This window comes from Triturus cristatus, chromosome 9, assembly GCF_964204655.1.
Source record: "Triturus cristatus chromosome 9, aTriCri1.1, whole genome shotgun sequence".
Classification (NCBI taxonomy): Eukaryota; Metazoa; Chordata; class Amphibia; order Caudata; family Salamandridae; genus Triturus; species Triturus cristatus.
The window spans coordinates 251,718,673-251,735,576 of NC_140592.1; the positions used below are offsets into that span (position 1 = coordinate 251,718,673).

General features: G+C 44.8%; 1 protein-coding gene across 3 annotated transcripts in view; it reads left to right on the forward strand.

Annotated features, from left to right (window-relative positions):
* ATG7 (autophagy related 7) overlaps positions 1 to 16,904 on the forward strand; it is a 1,343,349-nt gene that overhangs the window by 259,483 nt on the left and 1,066,962 nt on the right. For all 3 annotated transcript variants that reach the window (XM_085624866.1, XM_085624868.1, XM_085624867.1), the window contains exon 11: positions 801 to 922. In XM_085624866.1, the coding sequence (XP_085480992.1) occupies positions 801 to 922 (122 nt within the window). The remainder of the gene's footprint in view (positions 1 to 800; positions 923 to 16,904) is intronic.

Sequence of the window (16,904 nt, forward strand, 5' to 3'; positions counted from 1 at the left end):
TGTCTTTCAGATTGAGTTTTCCTAAATTAGAAAGTTTGTTGTGGAGGGTTTTGTCAACATGCACAGGATTGAAGAGTGGAACTGGCACAGGCGCCTGTTCTGTTGTGAACTGTAGATTAGCAGCTCCTGAGGAGTTGCGAAGCCGTTGTCATGAACTGGTTATTCAGGGAGATAGGATAAGGTGCTCACGGAAGAGCTCACAGATGTTTTGTAACTGAGAGAAGGAAGGACAAACGTAATAAGGTAAACTAGGATTAAGGAGTCTGTGAGAAGCAATGTGTGCTACTGCAGCAGATCTTGATGATGGGTCCCATTGGGATAAGTGGTCAGAGGTTCAGTGATGGTTGAAATAGTGATATTTGCCTAGTGGGGGACGAGGGAGTATATTGTCATTGAAGTATGATCATTTTCATTTTCATGTAGGCTAGTGTGAACAGCATGTTAGTTAGAATGTTAATAGCAAAGGTGTTATAATGATGTTTTTCTGGCGTTATATCACTATTAATTATCCTGTTCAGAGTAAATTTGGATCTTTTGAGATTCTAGTCTGACTTTACACCTTTGTCTGTGATGTCAAGCTGAATAAAATGCCATTTCTCCGATACAGAGATTGTTCATTTAAAAGGCAGTGAGTGGATATTCTAAATGCTTAACTTTTCATTTCTAAGTGTTAATGTGAAAGCGCATCTCCATTTAGGGCATTTATTTTCTTGAAGCTGATTGCAGAGACTGCCTAAACCTTCATTTTCCAGTTGACCCTCTTCGAAATCCTCTAATTACTTTGCTCTTTGCATTGACAGGGGTAACCATCCGCACTCGGTGGAAGTGCTCTGCTTCCGAGACAGGACCTTGCAAGGGGTGCGGGATATCAAGCACAGCATCATCTTTGAAGTTAAGCTTCCACACATAGCTCCGGACTCAGGTAATGTTGCTGGCAGCCAGGATGTGCTTTTAATTTTCCTGAAATGGGAATTAAATGACATTTAACACAGATCAGGTGTCACCATCTTCACTGTTGTATTAACATTTGCTTCAAAATGCTCTTTGAATAATTCAAGGCATCAGTGTTTTCTTCCTAAACATTGTATCTGTCATTGAAGTACCAAGTGAATATGTCTAGTTCATGAGGGGATTGTAGCCCAGCGGTGCTGAATGCAGAGTGGTGACATGGCTATGATTTGCTGTCTGATTGTTCACAAACCTAATTTTACACCTAAGACCACCACAAAAGAAATGTAATGAGTCAAGCAATAATTACTGAGAAGATGTGGGAAGGATGAACCACTCAGTGCTGTTATTCAGTGGTCTGTGGTGCAGAGCAGTAGTGTTGGTTAGTAACCACTTTGGGCAGGATTACTGAAAAAATTCTAGTTAACTACAGTTTTACACTGAAATTTCCGGATTACACAGATTCCAGTACTGGTGGTCCAGTCTTTCACTCATATTTGCAATATCTGACTAGCTCTAAAAGGGCGTTTGCAGCTGTCAGTTGGTCAGTGAAATTGTTGGTGCAAATGATGATACAAAAAGTGACTGGGGCAAATACCCGAAATAATGGAATAAAAGTGTACCAGCAGTACTGCAGTCTATGTAATCAAATCTATTTTTAAGTAAAGACAAACTGGTTCCATGAAGGACATAGATTTCTGATGCGCTTTTATAATCAATCAATCAATCAATCGATCAGGGATTTATAAAACCCAGCAAATCACCCATGAGGGTCTCCAGGCGCTGGAGTTGGTAACTGCTTTGTGGTGATCTTGTTCATTCCAATTCAAATAGCCAGGTCTTGAGTTCTTTCCTGAATAGCCAGAGCAATGAGGTGGTCTTGAGGTGCAGGGGAAGGTCGTTTCAAGCTTTGGCCACCAGGTGTGAGAAGGAGTGTCCTTCACTGTTGCTTCGGCGGATTCGGGGGCGGTCTGCTAGAAAGAGGGAGTTGGATAATTGGTGTCTGTGCAATTAGTGGAAGGTCATGTTTTTGTTGATGTATGCTGGTCTTTTGTTGTGGAAGGCTTTGTATGCATGGGTCTGCATCTTGAGCTGGCATTTCTTCTGGATCCTCAGCCAGTGTAACTTCTTGAGGTGGAGAGTGAGGTGGGTTCAACTAGGGAGGTCGAGGATGAGTCTTGCAGCTGAGTTTTGTATTGACTGTAGTCTCTTCAGGAGACGTGCGGTGATTCCTACGTGAAGTGTGTTCCGGTAGTTCATCCTGCTGGTTATGAGGGTCTGCGTGATGGTCAATCCGGTGTTGACTAGGAGCCACTTGAAGATCTTTGCGAAGCATGCATGGGGAGTGGAAACATGTGGATAAGACTATTTACTTGTTTCTTCATAGATAGCTTGCTGTCCAAGTTGATCAAGAGGTTGCAGGCGTGGTCTGTGTGGGCAGGGGATGGGCCGAGTTCAGCAGGCCTCCATATGTCATTCCATGGCGATGTGTTCCTACAAATGAGGACATCTGTCTTGTCCGTGTTGAGCTGGAGACAGTTGTCTTTCATCTAGTCAACAGTGTTCACCATACATCTGTGGAAGTTGGCTATAGTGATGGAGAGGTCTTCTGACAGCAAGAGGATGAGCTGGGTGTTGTTGGCATAGGAGATGATGTTGAGTCTGTACGATCTGATGGTGTCGGCCAGGGGGGTCATGTATGTGTTAAAGAGTGCGGGACTCGGAGTTATCCTTGTGGGTTGCCGCAGGTGGTCTTCTTGGGTTCTGTAGTGAACGGAGAGAGGCGAATTCTATGGGTTCTTCGGTGAGGTATAAGGCAATCCATTGGAGGTCATCTCCCTGGATTCCTTAGTGGTGGAGTCTGTTGAACAAGATGTGATGAGATACCTTGTCGAAGGCGGCTGACTGGTTTAGGAGGATGAGGGCTGCCATTTTGCTACGGTCCAGGAGGGCCCTGATGTCGTCAGTGGCTGTTTTGGTGCTGGGGCTGGCTCGAAATCCGGATTAAGTGGGATTGAGGAGGTTGTAGTGTTCCACACGTTTGGTGAGTTGCTGGTTGATTTCTTTCTTAAGAACCTTAGCTGGAAAGGGGAGCAGGGAGATGGGCCGGTTCTGCTGAGTCAGCGGATAGTTTCTTTAGGAGGGGCCTCACTTCAGTGTATTTCCATTCCCCAGGGAAGGAGGCTTAGGTAATAGAGGTGTTCAGGACTTTCTTGAGCTTATCACCAATTTGCTTGTTCCAGAGGTCCAAGATATGGTGGGCACCGGGGTCCATCGGTGCTCCAGAGTGCACGGAGTTCATGATGGAAATAGTGGCTTGAGTTGTGAGAGGGTCTGGGTTTGGGGTAAGTGTTTGTGGGTGTATGATCAGGCTGATGCTGTCAGCAGCAGGGGTGCAGGTTTGAGGGTTTTGTAGAGGACTGAGATCTTGTGGAAGAAGTCTCCCACGGTCTCACACATTCCTTGGGAGGGGCGATGCTGTTCTCGGTAGATGCAGGGTTGGAGAACTCCTTTATGATGGTGAAGAATTTCTTGCTGCAGTTTGTGCTGGCTTCTATGCCGTCTGCTAGGGCATTCTTCTTTGTTTCTTTCAGGAGGCGGCGATACTGGTTGAGGTCTGTCTTGAAGGTGGTATTGCCTCTTTTCTGGTGCGCTACTTACTTTTTTAGTTGCCAGCAGTTTCATTTGGTGGATTTCAGCTCTGCATTAACCAGCTGGCTCTTTTTGGCAAGTCCTTTGGAATTGGCTGGTTTGGCAGGGCTGATTATGTCTGTACGTTCTGTGATCGATTTAGATTTAGAGAAGTTCTAAGCAGCCTGTTCTGGGTTGGATGTTATGTCTGGGGGCAGGAGTTGAGAGCGTTGTTCCAATGGTCTTCTGATAACTTTTTCCAGTTTGTGTGTTTAGCTGGGGGGCATGATCCCAGTGTTAGTGGCTTCTGAGATGGTAAAGTGGACACTGTAGTGATCTGTCCATTTGAGCTGTGAGACCTGGTTGTACTTGATTCTGTTGCCGGACATTAAAACGGGGTTGAATGTGTCTTGCAATGTGGGTAGGTTTGGTGACAAGTTGCTTGAGGCGGATGTTGCTCATGCTTTCTAGGAATTCGGTTGTGCTAGTGTCACTGGAGTCATTGAGGTGGAAGTTAAGATCTCCTCAGGAAGATGTAGTGCTCAGAATCTATGGTGATCGGTGCGATTAGGTCGGGGATGATGTTGCAGAAGCTGAGGCTTGGTCCTGGTGGTCTGCAGGTGAGGGTGCCTCTGAAGGTGCTTTTTCCATATTTGTGAAGTTGGAAGTTGAGCTGCTCGATTATCGGGTTCGAGTTGTCTGAGGAGGTCGTACAGTGGATGTAGATGATGACAAATCCACATCCGTGTTTGTTGGTTCAGTCCTGGTATGTTAGCTTGTAGTTTTTGGGAGTGGTTATGTTCAGCCAGGTCTCTGTGAGGAAAATGACCTACAGGGTGAGGAATGAGATTGAGTCCCAGATCTCCTTGGCGTTTTTGCCGAGCGATCGTGTGTTGAGTAAGATGCACTGGAGTCGTGTTGTGGCGGGCATGCTGGGCTCAGTTGTGTCTGCTGTGTCTCTGGCGTTGTTGGTTGCTTCGGTTGTGTAGCTCCAATGCTGGCAGGAGAATGGTCCTCTGGTGGTGTGTGGAGATGTACAGCATCAGTTGTTGTCGATGCATCCGGGATCCAGGGCTGGGAGGACTGTGGCGGTATAGCTACGTGAGGTGGAAGATCAGGGTCCCTGACGTTTGGCGTGGTTAAGGCACAGGCAGGCTTACCTTTGGCGTGCCTTCGATGAGCCAGCGGCGCGTCCATGCTGTGGTTTTCTTAAGTAGTCTTTGGGCTTGGGAGGGGTCGCAGCGAGGGGGAAGCGGTAGGGCAGGGAGCAGGAAAAATGGTGGGGAAACAAAAATAACAGAATCACTGGAGAACAAAATACAAGATACAAAGTACACTGCTGAAGATGCAAATATCAGCTACAATGTGTCCGAAGCAAATGGAGCACAATGTGGCAAACAAAAATGCAATGTCAGGAACAGATACAGGAGAGTTATTGCAGCAGCTCTGAAGCACCACACTCACCTAAGAGGTCAAAGGATGCTTCTTGACCTGCAATTCAAGAGCTGTTTGGCGATGCTGCATGGTGGATCCCATTCACATAAAGTATCTATTAGGGAAAAAAGTGACAAACTTGAAAATTCAGCAGAGTTAAGACTGGAAAATAATTTTCAACAAGGAATGGTAAAGCCAGCAGGTCTGCCTTGGCACACTAGTGCAATGATTATTTTTTCATTTTTTTCTCTGCAAGTGTTTGCCAAAACAAAATTAAAAGGACAAAAACTACATAAGCACCTAAACGTGGCAGCCATATACTTTGAAAACATCACATATCTTTCTACTGGAGAATTACTATAACCTGAAGATGTAGATTTAACTCACTAAGATAATTAAAAAAGATTAAGAAAGAAGACAATTAAAATTGGCAAAGTAGAGTATTGGCTTAGCATCCCTGACATTGCAGTGCACTCCTTTTTAAGGGGATGTGCATATGTGATCTTGAAAAATGCTGTTGTTCACAGGGCAAGAGAGCCAATGGCTGAAGTGGGCTTATCCATTGCCTCATGCTGTATGCAGTATGCTGTGCTGTGCAGAAGCAAAATGGAAGGCATTAGAAACAGAACAAATCACCTCTATGTATGCTTGTTTTATTGTGAATGATTTTGATTCATTAAGCTGGTAAGGCAACAACATAAAAATGGTTTGAAACATTTACATGACGTACATCCATGTTTTTCAATTAACATTGCACAGTTTTATGCCCCAAGTAAATCTGTGCTGCCCTGCAAGTAATCTGTGACATGAACATGTGCATGTATTAAGAAAAGGTGTTTTATACCCATCCTTTGCACATGGATCACACTGTTTAAGCAAACCGAAGAGGATGTTAAATTAACAAATCCCCAATATTCCCAATGTTGAGAATATGGCAGGTCTTCTTTGTATTGTCATCAGATTGACGAGTTTGAATGAATCCTCATTGATCTGGGTGTATCGCAATCTCCAGAATCTCCATTAGGGGTTGGAATCTCAAGGTGGCTATTTTTGTAAATATTTTGGCAACTGTGTTGAGGAGGCAAATGGGGGCGGTATGAGCTGCATTCATTTTACTTTTTGATAGATTTAAGGATAGGGGATATGTAGGTTTCATTCATGGTGGGGGTGACCTTACCCTCCTCTATTATCTCTGAGATACTTTAAGAAGCACGGGTAATACTGTGGGTCCAGAAGCACTTGTAGACGGCTGCTGTCAGCCCGTTCGGGCCTATTGCTTTTGGAGGGTCAATGTTTAGATAAGGCTGCGAGGATTTCCTCCTCCTCCAGCGGCATATCAAGGATCTCTTTATCTAGGCAGTTTAGCTTTGGCAATTGGGCTTCCGGGAAATTTTGTGGATGGTCTTAGGGGTCTGTTTTTTTTTTTTGTATAGTTGGTTGTAGAAAGTGTGAGTGCACTTTGCCTTCTCTGTGACTCCTGTGCATATTTGCCCTTGCAAGGGTTTGATCTCTGGTATGGCGACCTTAGCATGTCAGGTCTGTAGGATGTTCAGGGTCTATAGGATGTTATGCGTGAAAGGAGAGTATCACATTCTGACTGAGACTTGTAGAGGCACTGACTATTTCTTCATAAACCTACTCATCACACTGTGCTTAGAGCTCATTCTACTCACATGGAGGGAGCCACAATAGACTTCCTGGGAAATATACCACTTGCAGACATCTGTAAGGCCACTGTATGGTATACACCACACAAGTTCACAAAGTATTACTGTGTAGACATCCTTGCGTGACAAAATGCATGACTCTGGAAAACTGTCTTTAAAACATTGTTCCAACCATCTGTTTTTTCTTGCAAGTCAGGGCATTACGGAGAGACCACTACTTTTAAGTATATGAAAAGCATGTTATTTACAATAAAAATACTACAAACAGAAAAAGTTACTTAACCTGTAACAATCTGCTTGTAGATTGTGTTGCTTTAGATTTGAATACACCTTCCCACCTCCCTGGATGCAAGCATATGTGTTAGATGTTTTATATTACAAACATTGCAAATTTTCCTACAATGCACCTGTAGACAGTTACCGTCCTCATTCACTTTACTCCACTTACTTTTACTCACACTTCGGGGTTAGAAAAATGCAGTCTGATTTGGAGTTTTGGAGAGGGAAAACAAGTCAAATTGAAATGTATATTTTGAAGAAAACAAACATGCAGTGTCTGCACCCAACATTTGATGGTGGTAGAGGCATAACATGAATCTACAGCTTGACAAGCTATGAACATTTATAAGGTAAATGACATTTTATCCTTTCTAAGGATGTCTTTTAGGAGATGGAGGGTGGCTGCTGTTCACAGAAGACAACCACATCCCCCACTTCTTCGAGACAGAGGCTCCACCTTGCATTAGATTCTGTGGAGAGGACCTTCCCAGATTACTTTTGAAGAAATAAAACTGTGTCTAATCAGGGCATGTAATCAGACTGCACGTTTCACTCTGTGTGTGAACAAGACTGGTTTTCAGTTAAAATGCGGTACAGAAACTATTAAATAATTTCTGGATTGTCTATCTCCCTGTGGGTGCGCTAATTGGACTTGTTTGTGGGATATATATATATATATATGTATATATATGTGTGTGTGCACATCTGTGTGTGTGAGTGCGTGTGTGTGTGTGCGTATATATATATATACATATATATATATATATATATATATCTATCACAAGAAACTAAGTCTGTTTCGTACGCTCTCAGGATAGAAGGCACAACACAAAATCCAAGTCCAAGTTTATTGCACGACGAGTTTCGACTGAAAGCAGTCTTGATCACGTGTCAAGTGTACATCGTCACCAGTGGCTAATAAAGTTTCAACAGGTACATAAAGTGAAAGAAGGACTACAAGAACCGTCTTAAAGCATGGCGGCCATATTGTAGTGTTAAACAAAAGTATAAAACAGTATTATATGAGCCAGCGAGAGGAAATATCAGTACTTAGTGTAGGTAAACTAATACAGAAGTCAGCAAATGTAAAATACAAAATGCGTTTTCCACACATATCAGGATATATATCTCCAAAGCATATCACTCCAAATGGACAGAAGAAAGTACATACTTTCTGGGCGTTACCTCAAAAATGAGTATGGATATTACCTATGGGCTACTATAAATATGAGTCATCACAATAGCAAATATAAAATACGGAAAAGAGACTCAAGATGACCCTAGCCCCACAAAGGGCATAACTAGGTTGTAACAATGAAAATCATAATCGGGTAGCCACAAAAATGATAGAATGGGCACAAGTGCCATCCCCCAACTACAGTTCAAAGGTGAGTCCCAGGTTTCCACCAGAAAATAAATGTACATCGTGGCGGTAAACACAAGACATAGGTGTAGCCCCATCATGGGAAACAGCACACCACAGAAGAATGCGCAAGTGTGCGAGTCGAATGTCTGAACCCAGAATAGTAAACATCCAAAATGAATCGGGCAGACTCAATAAAATAAAGGGCAAGTGCCCTACCAATCCTGGTATGCTGGCATGAAAAAGTCCAATTACCTGTGAAGCAAACAGTAACCTACTGGTGTGTATGTATATATATATATATATATATATATATATCACCTAGTGGTTGTGCTGCCCTTGGACCACCAACTCCACCAGGGGACCGCCGTTCCCTGGCGGTGGTGCAGCAGCAGTCAAGAGGCATCAATATGCTTGGCAGACGTGCCGCGGTCCCACCAAGCATATCACGATTTTCATCACCGCCACTGATTTCATGGAGGTCTTTCCAGCCGGGCCCCCTTGTACCTCACGCAATGTGAATGCACACATGCACACAGGGGAGCACAACATTGTGACTTTTCCGTTCATGCCGTGCTGGATCTTCCTTTGACGTTGCCTTTACGGTGCCTATCTTATAGGCACCGCTATAGGTACGGGAAAGGAAATGCCTTCCATGACTAAATAAGTCATTATAGGGCAGGCGGTCCTCACCCGGGTTTGGTGGTGCGGCTGCGGGGCGGCCCGGCCGCCGCATCATCAAACTCGTAATCGGGCCCTAAGTCCGCTCCAAGCGGGCGAGAGCATGAAAAATGCTCCCGCCTTCTGGGAACAGACTTTTCATCTGTTTCCCTGCCTGAACTGAAGCGGGCAGGGAAACAGTTGGAAATATTGCTCCCACCTGCAGGGAGAATAATTTTTAGCTGCTTCTTGCAGCTGGAGCAATGCCAGCTTCCTCTGGAGGTGGGGGACCTTCCCTCGTGGCCCCCAACAATGATGCAGTGGGTGCCCTGATTGAACTCCAGGGAACCCTCTCTTTTTTGGCTGGGCCTAGGAATCAGCCCGGGGAGTGGGGCCACGTGACCCTCCTTTCCCTTCACTAATTTTCTGGGCCCTGGGTAATGGGCTCCCCAGGAAGTCAGGCTGCCCGACCCACCTCCCACCATTTTTAAATGGCCAAGCAACAGGAAATGAGGTCTCCAGGACTGATAATCTGATAATGGCATTGAGAGGGGGGCTGCGTGCCCCCCTTACCATTTGAAAAGGTGTAGGGCCCCGGGAGATGGGATGCCCGGAACCAAATTGGCCCAGGAAGGGGGGCACAAGTTATAGTTATCTTAAGGCATGAGTTAGTTACTTGAGATAACTTGAACTGTAACTGCTGAATTGCTATGGTTTTGTGCGTGTACAAATCTGATCCTAACTATAACGTCCATGCAACATTCTATTTGGAATAACTTTGGTGCCGGTTGACGAATCCTCGGCAAAATTTTCAAAATAGGTGGGGCGCTCCGCTCCTACCCTGAAAGTCTCGGGGGGGATTCGTCAAGCGGGGACCTGAGAAAAAAGGGGGGTCCCAAAACGCGTTTTCCCCATGCAATTTTCCATAGGGACCTTTAGTCCAAGGTACAGCCCGAACGGCTGAACAGAATTACTTGAAATTTGGCAAAGAGGTAGTCCTCAGGTCAGGCATGTGCCTTTTGCATATATGGTGTCAATCTGTTCAGTAGTTCCTGAGAAAATCAAAAGTAAAATCACATACATATCTGGGCGGAGCCTAACCACACATCTCATCGTGAGATCTGATTGGCTGTCAGTACTTCATCCAAGAAGTGTTGGCAGCCATCTTGGGACCAATATACATGATAGCACCTCATTAAAAAGCATTGCAGTTAATAGAAGGTTTCAAGACTTTAGTTACATTATAAATCATTTGTTGATGGTACCATACTCATTTTAGGAATTGTGGTGTGTTCTAAGGTGATGTTACCATGTGAAAAAGCCTTCTGCTGTGATATCACAAACCATGTTTGAGAGAGAACTATTTTCTCATACTTTACCCACAGAGGTTTGGAAGGTGATCTATAAGCTAAACTGAGAGCATATTTTCTGTAAATTCACATTATCTTTCTCAGTCATGTAAGAATGAAGTCTGACATTCTCAGTAAAACATGTACATCCAACAAGGTCAGAGACTGTCAGTTGATTCCTTTGTGTTCTACTGCAGCTTCCCAGAGTGCTCTAAAGAACAACTAGAGCGCTAACAGTCTTACTTATGACAAAAGTATGGCACACCTGAAGCCATCTTGATTGGAATAAAGTGGTAACACTTAAAACATTTAATTTACAAAGGAACAAAATGAGGGGGTCATTTTGCCATATAAATTATGATTAGTGCTGCAGAAAAAAAAACTAGGGCACATTTTGACTTCTGAAATCCTCTTTTATTTCATAAAAACATTCTGACATGCAGACTGAAAACATGCACTTTGAATACCAGCAGCAGACTTGCCTGGTGAGCAGTAGCTTTACTACAGTGATCTAATGAGCAACTAGAGTGCTAACATTCAGAATTTATGGAAAATGTGTGACACATCTGAATGCCTTCTTGATGGAATCAAAGTAAAAAACTGAAAGTATTTCCTACTGAGGAGACTGCAGTAAATGAGGAAATTAGGTAACTTCATAACAAATAAATCTCCCAAGATGGCCACCAGAGACAAAAGAGCCCAAATGTAGCCCAAATATCACCCAGATGTAGCCCAAATGTAGCCCAATGACAGAAGTGTGCAAAACACTTATTTTTTGTGTATTTGCAGTTTTATATAGTGCAGACTTGTCAGGTATTGGAGTGCTTTACATGAACATTGGTTACATCACACAAGATCAAATTCATTTTGGTTGTAGACATGGGGAGATTAAGTGATTTGACCAGAATCACAGAATGTTGAGCTGAAGCAGAAACTCCAACCTGGTTCCCCAGTTGCAAAGTCTGCAGCTCTGGAAGTAACACCACACCCTCTCCCCTTGGATGCAACATTTAATCAAGTGGTCAACTGGATAAAAAAACTAAGATTACAAATAATTTAAAAGTTCTTTGTCGCTATTTGAAAACTCAGAAAATATGTCCTCATTTTAGTTTTTTAGAGCACTAACCATAATTTTGATGCAAATAAGACCCTCTCATATATGTAATTTCTAAAGGAAATGCTCTAGGCATTACAGTTTTGATTACATCAAGATGACGTCAGGCATTCCACACTTTTGTAATAAATATAGAATGTTAGCAATCTAGTTGTTCATTGGGATACTGTTGAGAGGCAGAGGCCAGGGGCACGGACTCTGAAAATTGAAGGCAGGTAGGAGGGTGCAGAGGCAACAATTTGACCACACTAGGCAGGCAGGAAGGGCAGTGGCAGCACAACAGACTATGGAGGGCAGTGGAAAGGGGGGCAGGGGCAACAAACCAACAATACAGGACTGGCAAGAGAGGCTGTGGCAATATAATAGACCATTGTGGGCAGAAGGAAGAGGCAGTGGTCATACAACCATACATGCCAACAGACCCGTTTTAGCCAGGAAACGTCCAATGTTTTTAAGCTCAAATGGGCTTTATTTGATCTGTTTCCTGTCTACAATCTTCTCTTTTTCAATGTAACTCAAAGGGGAAAATCAATACCCCAGTTTTATTTCAAAATCTCCCTCTTACCAAGTTCAAAATGTTCGCAAGTATGGTACATTGGATCATGGTAGGCAGGAGGAATTGGAGTAGGGACATGGACTCGGATAACAGAGGACAGGAGGGACATTTAGAGGTGCACCAAACTGACCCTACAGGGCAGGCATCAGGGTTTGCAGCAGCACAATACACCACACAGGGCATGCGGGACGGGAGTGCAGCACAACAATCCATAGAAAGCAATAGGGAGGGGACAGGACCATGCACATGGACAACAGACAACAGAGGGGAAAGAGGCAATGGTAGCTAGTTGACCATTATGGACAGACAGGAGAGAAAGCTGCAGCATAACAGACCATAAAGGGCAGGAGGGACGGATCAGGGGCATTACAATGGAACCGACAAGCCAGGAGGGAGGGAATAGGGGTCTGCACATGGAAACAGAGGGCTGGGGCCAAGGGGGCAGGGCAGGAGCAGCAAGATGACCATGGAGGTCAGGCAGAATGGGCACTAGAAACAAGACACACCATGGAGAGCAACAGTGAGACTATGATGGCATACACACAGACCATGGAGGGAAGGTGGGAGGGGGTCAGGAGCAGCTAGCTGACCACACAGGGAAGGTGGGAGGGGCCATGACAGCACAGAAGACCATGCATGGCAAGCGGGAGGGTTAGTGGCAGCACAATGGCTATGATGGGCAAGAAGGAGGGTGCAGGGGCATGCACAAAGGACCATGGAGGATAGAAGGGAGGGTCAGGACCTGGGCACAGACAAGAGAGTTCAGGGGAAGGGGCCTCACAACAGACCGCGTGGGGCAGGCAGGAGGAGCAGTTGCAGCACAACAGACCAGGGAGGGCAGAAGGGTGTGGCAGTAAAATGGACCATGGAGGACAGGAGGAAGGGGATAGGGGCATGGCATGTGGACAGGCAGGGTGGAGGTGGCAGGGACAAGTTACAGTCATCTGACAATGCTAGGCAGGTGGGAGGGAAGTGGCAGCTCAACAGAACACTCAGAGTAGATAGGAGTGGCAGGTCCATGGAACATGGTGGGCAAAAAGGATGGAGCAGGGGCATGCACAAAGACATCGGAGGGCAGGGGGAAGGAGAATAGGGGCAGCAAGCAAAGCACAGAGGCTAAGCAGGAGGTCAATGATGGGCCATAGAATTGGGCAATGGAGGGCAGGATGAGTGGACTGGTACATCATGCTAAATGCAGGGCAGTGGCAGCACATCAGACCATGCATGGCAGGAGGGAGGAGGCTAGTCCATGGATTCAGACAACAGAGGATAGGGAGGAGGTGGATGGGGCAGCAAGCTAACTGTTCATAGAAGGTGGGTATTAGGAACTTTATTGTTTTTAAAATGTGTGTCTGTGCGAACTACCTAAAATATGAACAAGTATGCAGCATAATCTCACTTTTATTCAGGAAGAAGAGGACGTTTGGGACTGTGACTCCGGGCTCACTTGGCAGAAACATCCCCTGACCCTCCACCCCCCATCGCAAAATGTAATGCCCGTGAAAAGGGTAGGTGGACGCAGTGTTGTATAGAACATAGTGCTGAGAGCACGATTGAAAATAAAAACTAGATATAGTATATGGTATAAACTATGCACCAAAAAGTGTGATATAAGATGAACCGGGGCGTGAAATATAATATGCAATACATTGTGCGCAATGACAGATTCATTGGAGAGCGCGAGATAGCACAGGCACTAGCGCTTGCTATGTGATATGCGCCTTGGAGTGTAAAATGCACATGGCAGTGTTGTGTAACCTAAGTAGTCTCTAAAGTTGTAATATAAAATATGTGCTGGGTAGTGTAACATTGCATATGCACTGTGACAAAGATATGGATCCCAGATTGTAATATGTATGGCATAGCGCTGTGCTTTATAACATAGGCATCGAGGAAGGCACGTTAGATGGGGCAATATAACCCGTGCGAAGGCAAGTGTGGCATGACATATTCACGGGGTGGTGTTACAGTGCACATGGGCTAGAGAGTGTCATAGCATACGCACTAGCTGGTGGAATACAACACAGAGGTGTGTGGCACTTGGCGGGCACTGGTGGGTGTAACACAGCATTGGGCTCAGCCAGGAGCACGCTGTGACTCTCAAGTGAGGTTTGTCTCCTTTCCAGAGAGTAAAATAAAAAGTATTACACATCCGGCGGTGGATGTGTGTTTTATTAACCGTGAGGGGGTTTCTTGCATAGTTTTGTCGCATTTTTGTCGAATCCCCTTTGAATGGCTTGGTGTGCATGTGTATTAAATGTGCCAGTCAATAGCTACCCATGTTTGTATAAATAAACGACAAGGGTGTCTGCTTGGAGAGTACCCACCAGCGGGGGCGCCGGAATTAGGCACGGTAGGGTGTCAGACATGTCAGAGCTTCACTAGCGGTGTGAATACATTCTACGTGGATTCATTGTATGCATAGTCGCCTTTTAATGAATATCACGCAAATCGTCATGGTGATAGGTACATACGGTTTGTCCAGCATGTCCTAGGTGTTTCTATAAATATATATATATTTTTTTTAAATCAAAAACAAAGGCCGGCCCCGGGGGATGGGGTCCCCGGGGCCATAAGTGGCCTGAGGAGGGGGGCAACACAGCCCCCCTCCTAAAGAATAAAAAAATAAATAAAAGGCCATGACCTGGGGGTTGGGGTCCCCGGATCCGATTAAGGCCTTGGGAGGGCCAAATTAAGTTTTTTTCAACAAAAAAATTAGGGTGCAGGCCCTGGGGGATGGGGTCCCCAGGGCTAATAAATTAGAAAAAGAAAGGGGGCCACACAGCCCTCCTTCTTAAAAATAAATAAATAAAAGACCGGCATCGCGCCGGAGGCCACGCCCCCTCCTTGCAGCACTCTGCAAACGCGCCCCCTGGCATTAATTCCCCTTCAATACTGAGGGTCCCTGAGGGCCAACTAGCCCAACAGGTATCTCCAGTGTGCGCCAGGGAGCTGCGTTGCAGACAGGTGTTCTGAGGCCACGCCCCTTTTTACACCTCCATGCAACGCAGCTCTGTGGCGCTTACTGGAGGTACTTAGTGGGCTAGTTTGACCCTAGGGACCCTTAGGATTCAAGGGGGCTTAATCTCTCAACTCAGAACGCCCACAGGCCCTGTGGCGCGTTTTTAAGTTGGGGAAATAATTCCCTTTCAATCCTGAGGGACCCTGGGGTCCAACTAGCCCACCAGGTGCTTCCAGTAAGCACCACTGCTCTGCGTTGCAGAGAGGTGGTGCAGGCCGTGCCACTTTTTACACCTCTCTGCAACGCAGCTCTGTGGTGCTTACTGGAGGTACCTAGTGGTCTAGTTGGACCCTAGGGACCCTCAGGATTCAAGGGGACTTAATCTCCCAACTTAAAACGGCCACAGGGCGTGTTTACACAGTGGGGAAGGGAGGGGACGGGGCATGAGGTGACGTGTTCAAACACGCCCTGTGGTGCATTTTAAGAGGTAGTTTTAATCCCCTGCCCTATTATATACTAGGGGCTTACAGAGGAGGTCATGCTAATCACAGGGGGACCCCAACACATAGTGTGCCCTAGTGTATGTAGGTGTTTTCACTGTATTCTGAGTGTCTTTTAACATAGCACTGGCTCTAGGACTGGTTAGTCAGACTCAGTTACCACCAGGATCCGTCTGAAAAAGTTGAGGGTACAGGATGATTTTGCAACAAGGCTTGTTTCTGCTCTTCTGTTTGTTCTTTCTGCACGTTATACTTCTTCTTGCACTTTTCTTCGTCTTTGAGGACTTCTGTTGCTTCTTTCTGCATTTCTTTTTTTACTTTCTGTGCGTTTTTCCTTCTTTCTTCACATGTCCTATCTCTAGGCATAGCTAGAAATTAGCATTTAAAAAACCTTTGAAATTCACTGAAAAAACCATAGGTTTCAGGGGCGTTATAGTTAGCTGGACTTTTCACTCGTACAAAACCATAGAAATTCCCCCGTTATAGTTAGTTCAGCTAACTATAACTCGTGCGCCCGCAATGCACTGCTGATGACGTCACATATTACATCACTCATGACATGGTCAGTGACATCACTCATGACATCACTCATGACATCACTGATGACATCATCCTTGTGATAGAGTGGCAGACCTCCTCTCCCCCTAATATAACCTTACACACATTCAAAAATAGAAATTAAAAATTTCAAAACAATGGGCATACCAATACCAGTTACAACAATCTATTCAGTAATTGTAAGATCCACATCCACTCATTCACCAACAGTCCTATACAGTCACTCATACATGTACTCACTCATCATATGTACTCATACACCTATACATCCTGTTACACAACGCCACTCATCCATAAAGTTACTCACACACATAGTTACTCATGCTAATAAAGAATCAAACATCCATTTACCTGCATATACAGTTATACACACACCACCACACTTACTTCTACAGAAACTTACACATACTTAGTCTTTTTAACAATCACTTATAGAAACACATACTTATTCATACAGGAACTCTTTCAATCTCTGACTCTCACATATACTCACTTATATACACCAATAGTCACATATACTAGTTTAAAACATATGTAGTTACTCATAGAGACACTATTGAGACAGTCATTCACTCACTAATACACCCATGCACACACTCATCCACCCATATAGTCCTGCACACATGCTGTCTTCAACACATACAAACAGTGAGTCACTCATTCATGCACCTATGCACTACGTAATACCCCCCACCGAACCATACAGACATCAGACACTTATACTGATACTCAAAAAACCAACTAATAACCTATATAGACACTCATGTAGCTACTCACCAACCCATGCAGCTACTTATACACAAAGTGAGAGACTGATACAGATATTTACATATTTAAACATTACTCACTAAGCCATGTATTCAATAAGATACACTTAATCAGT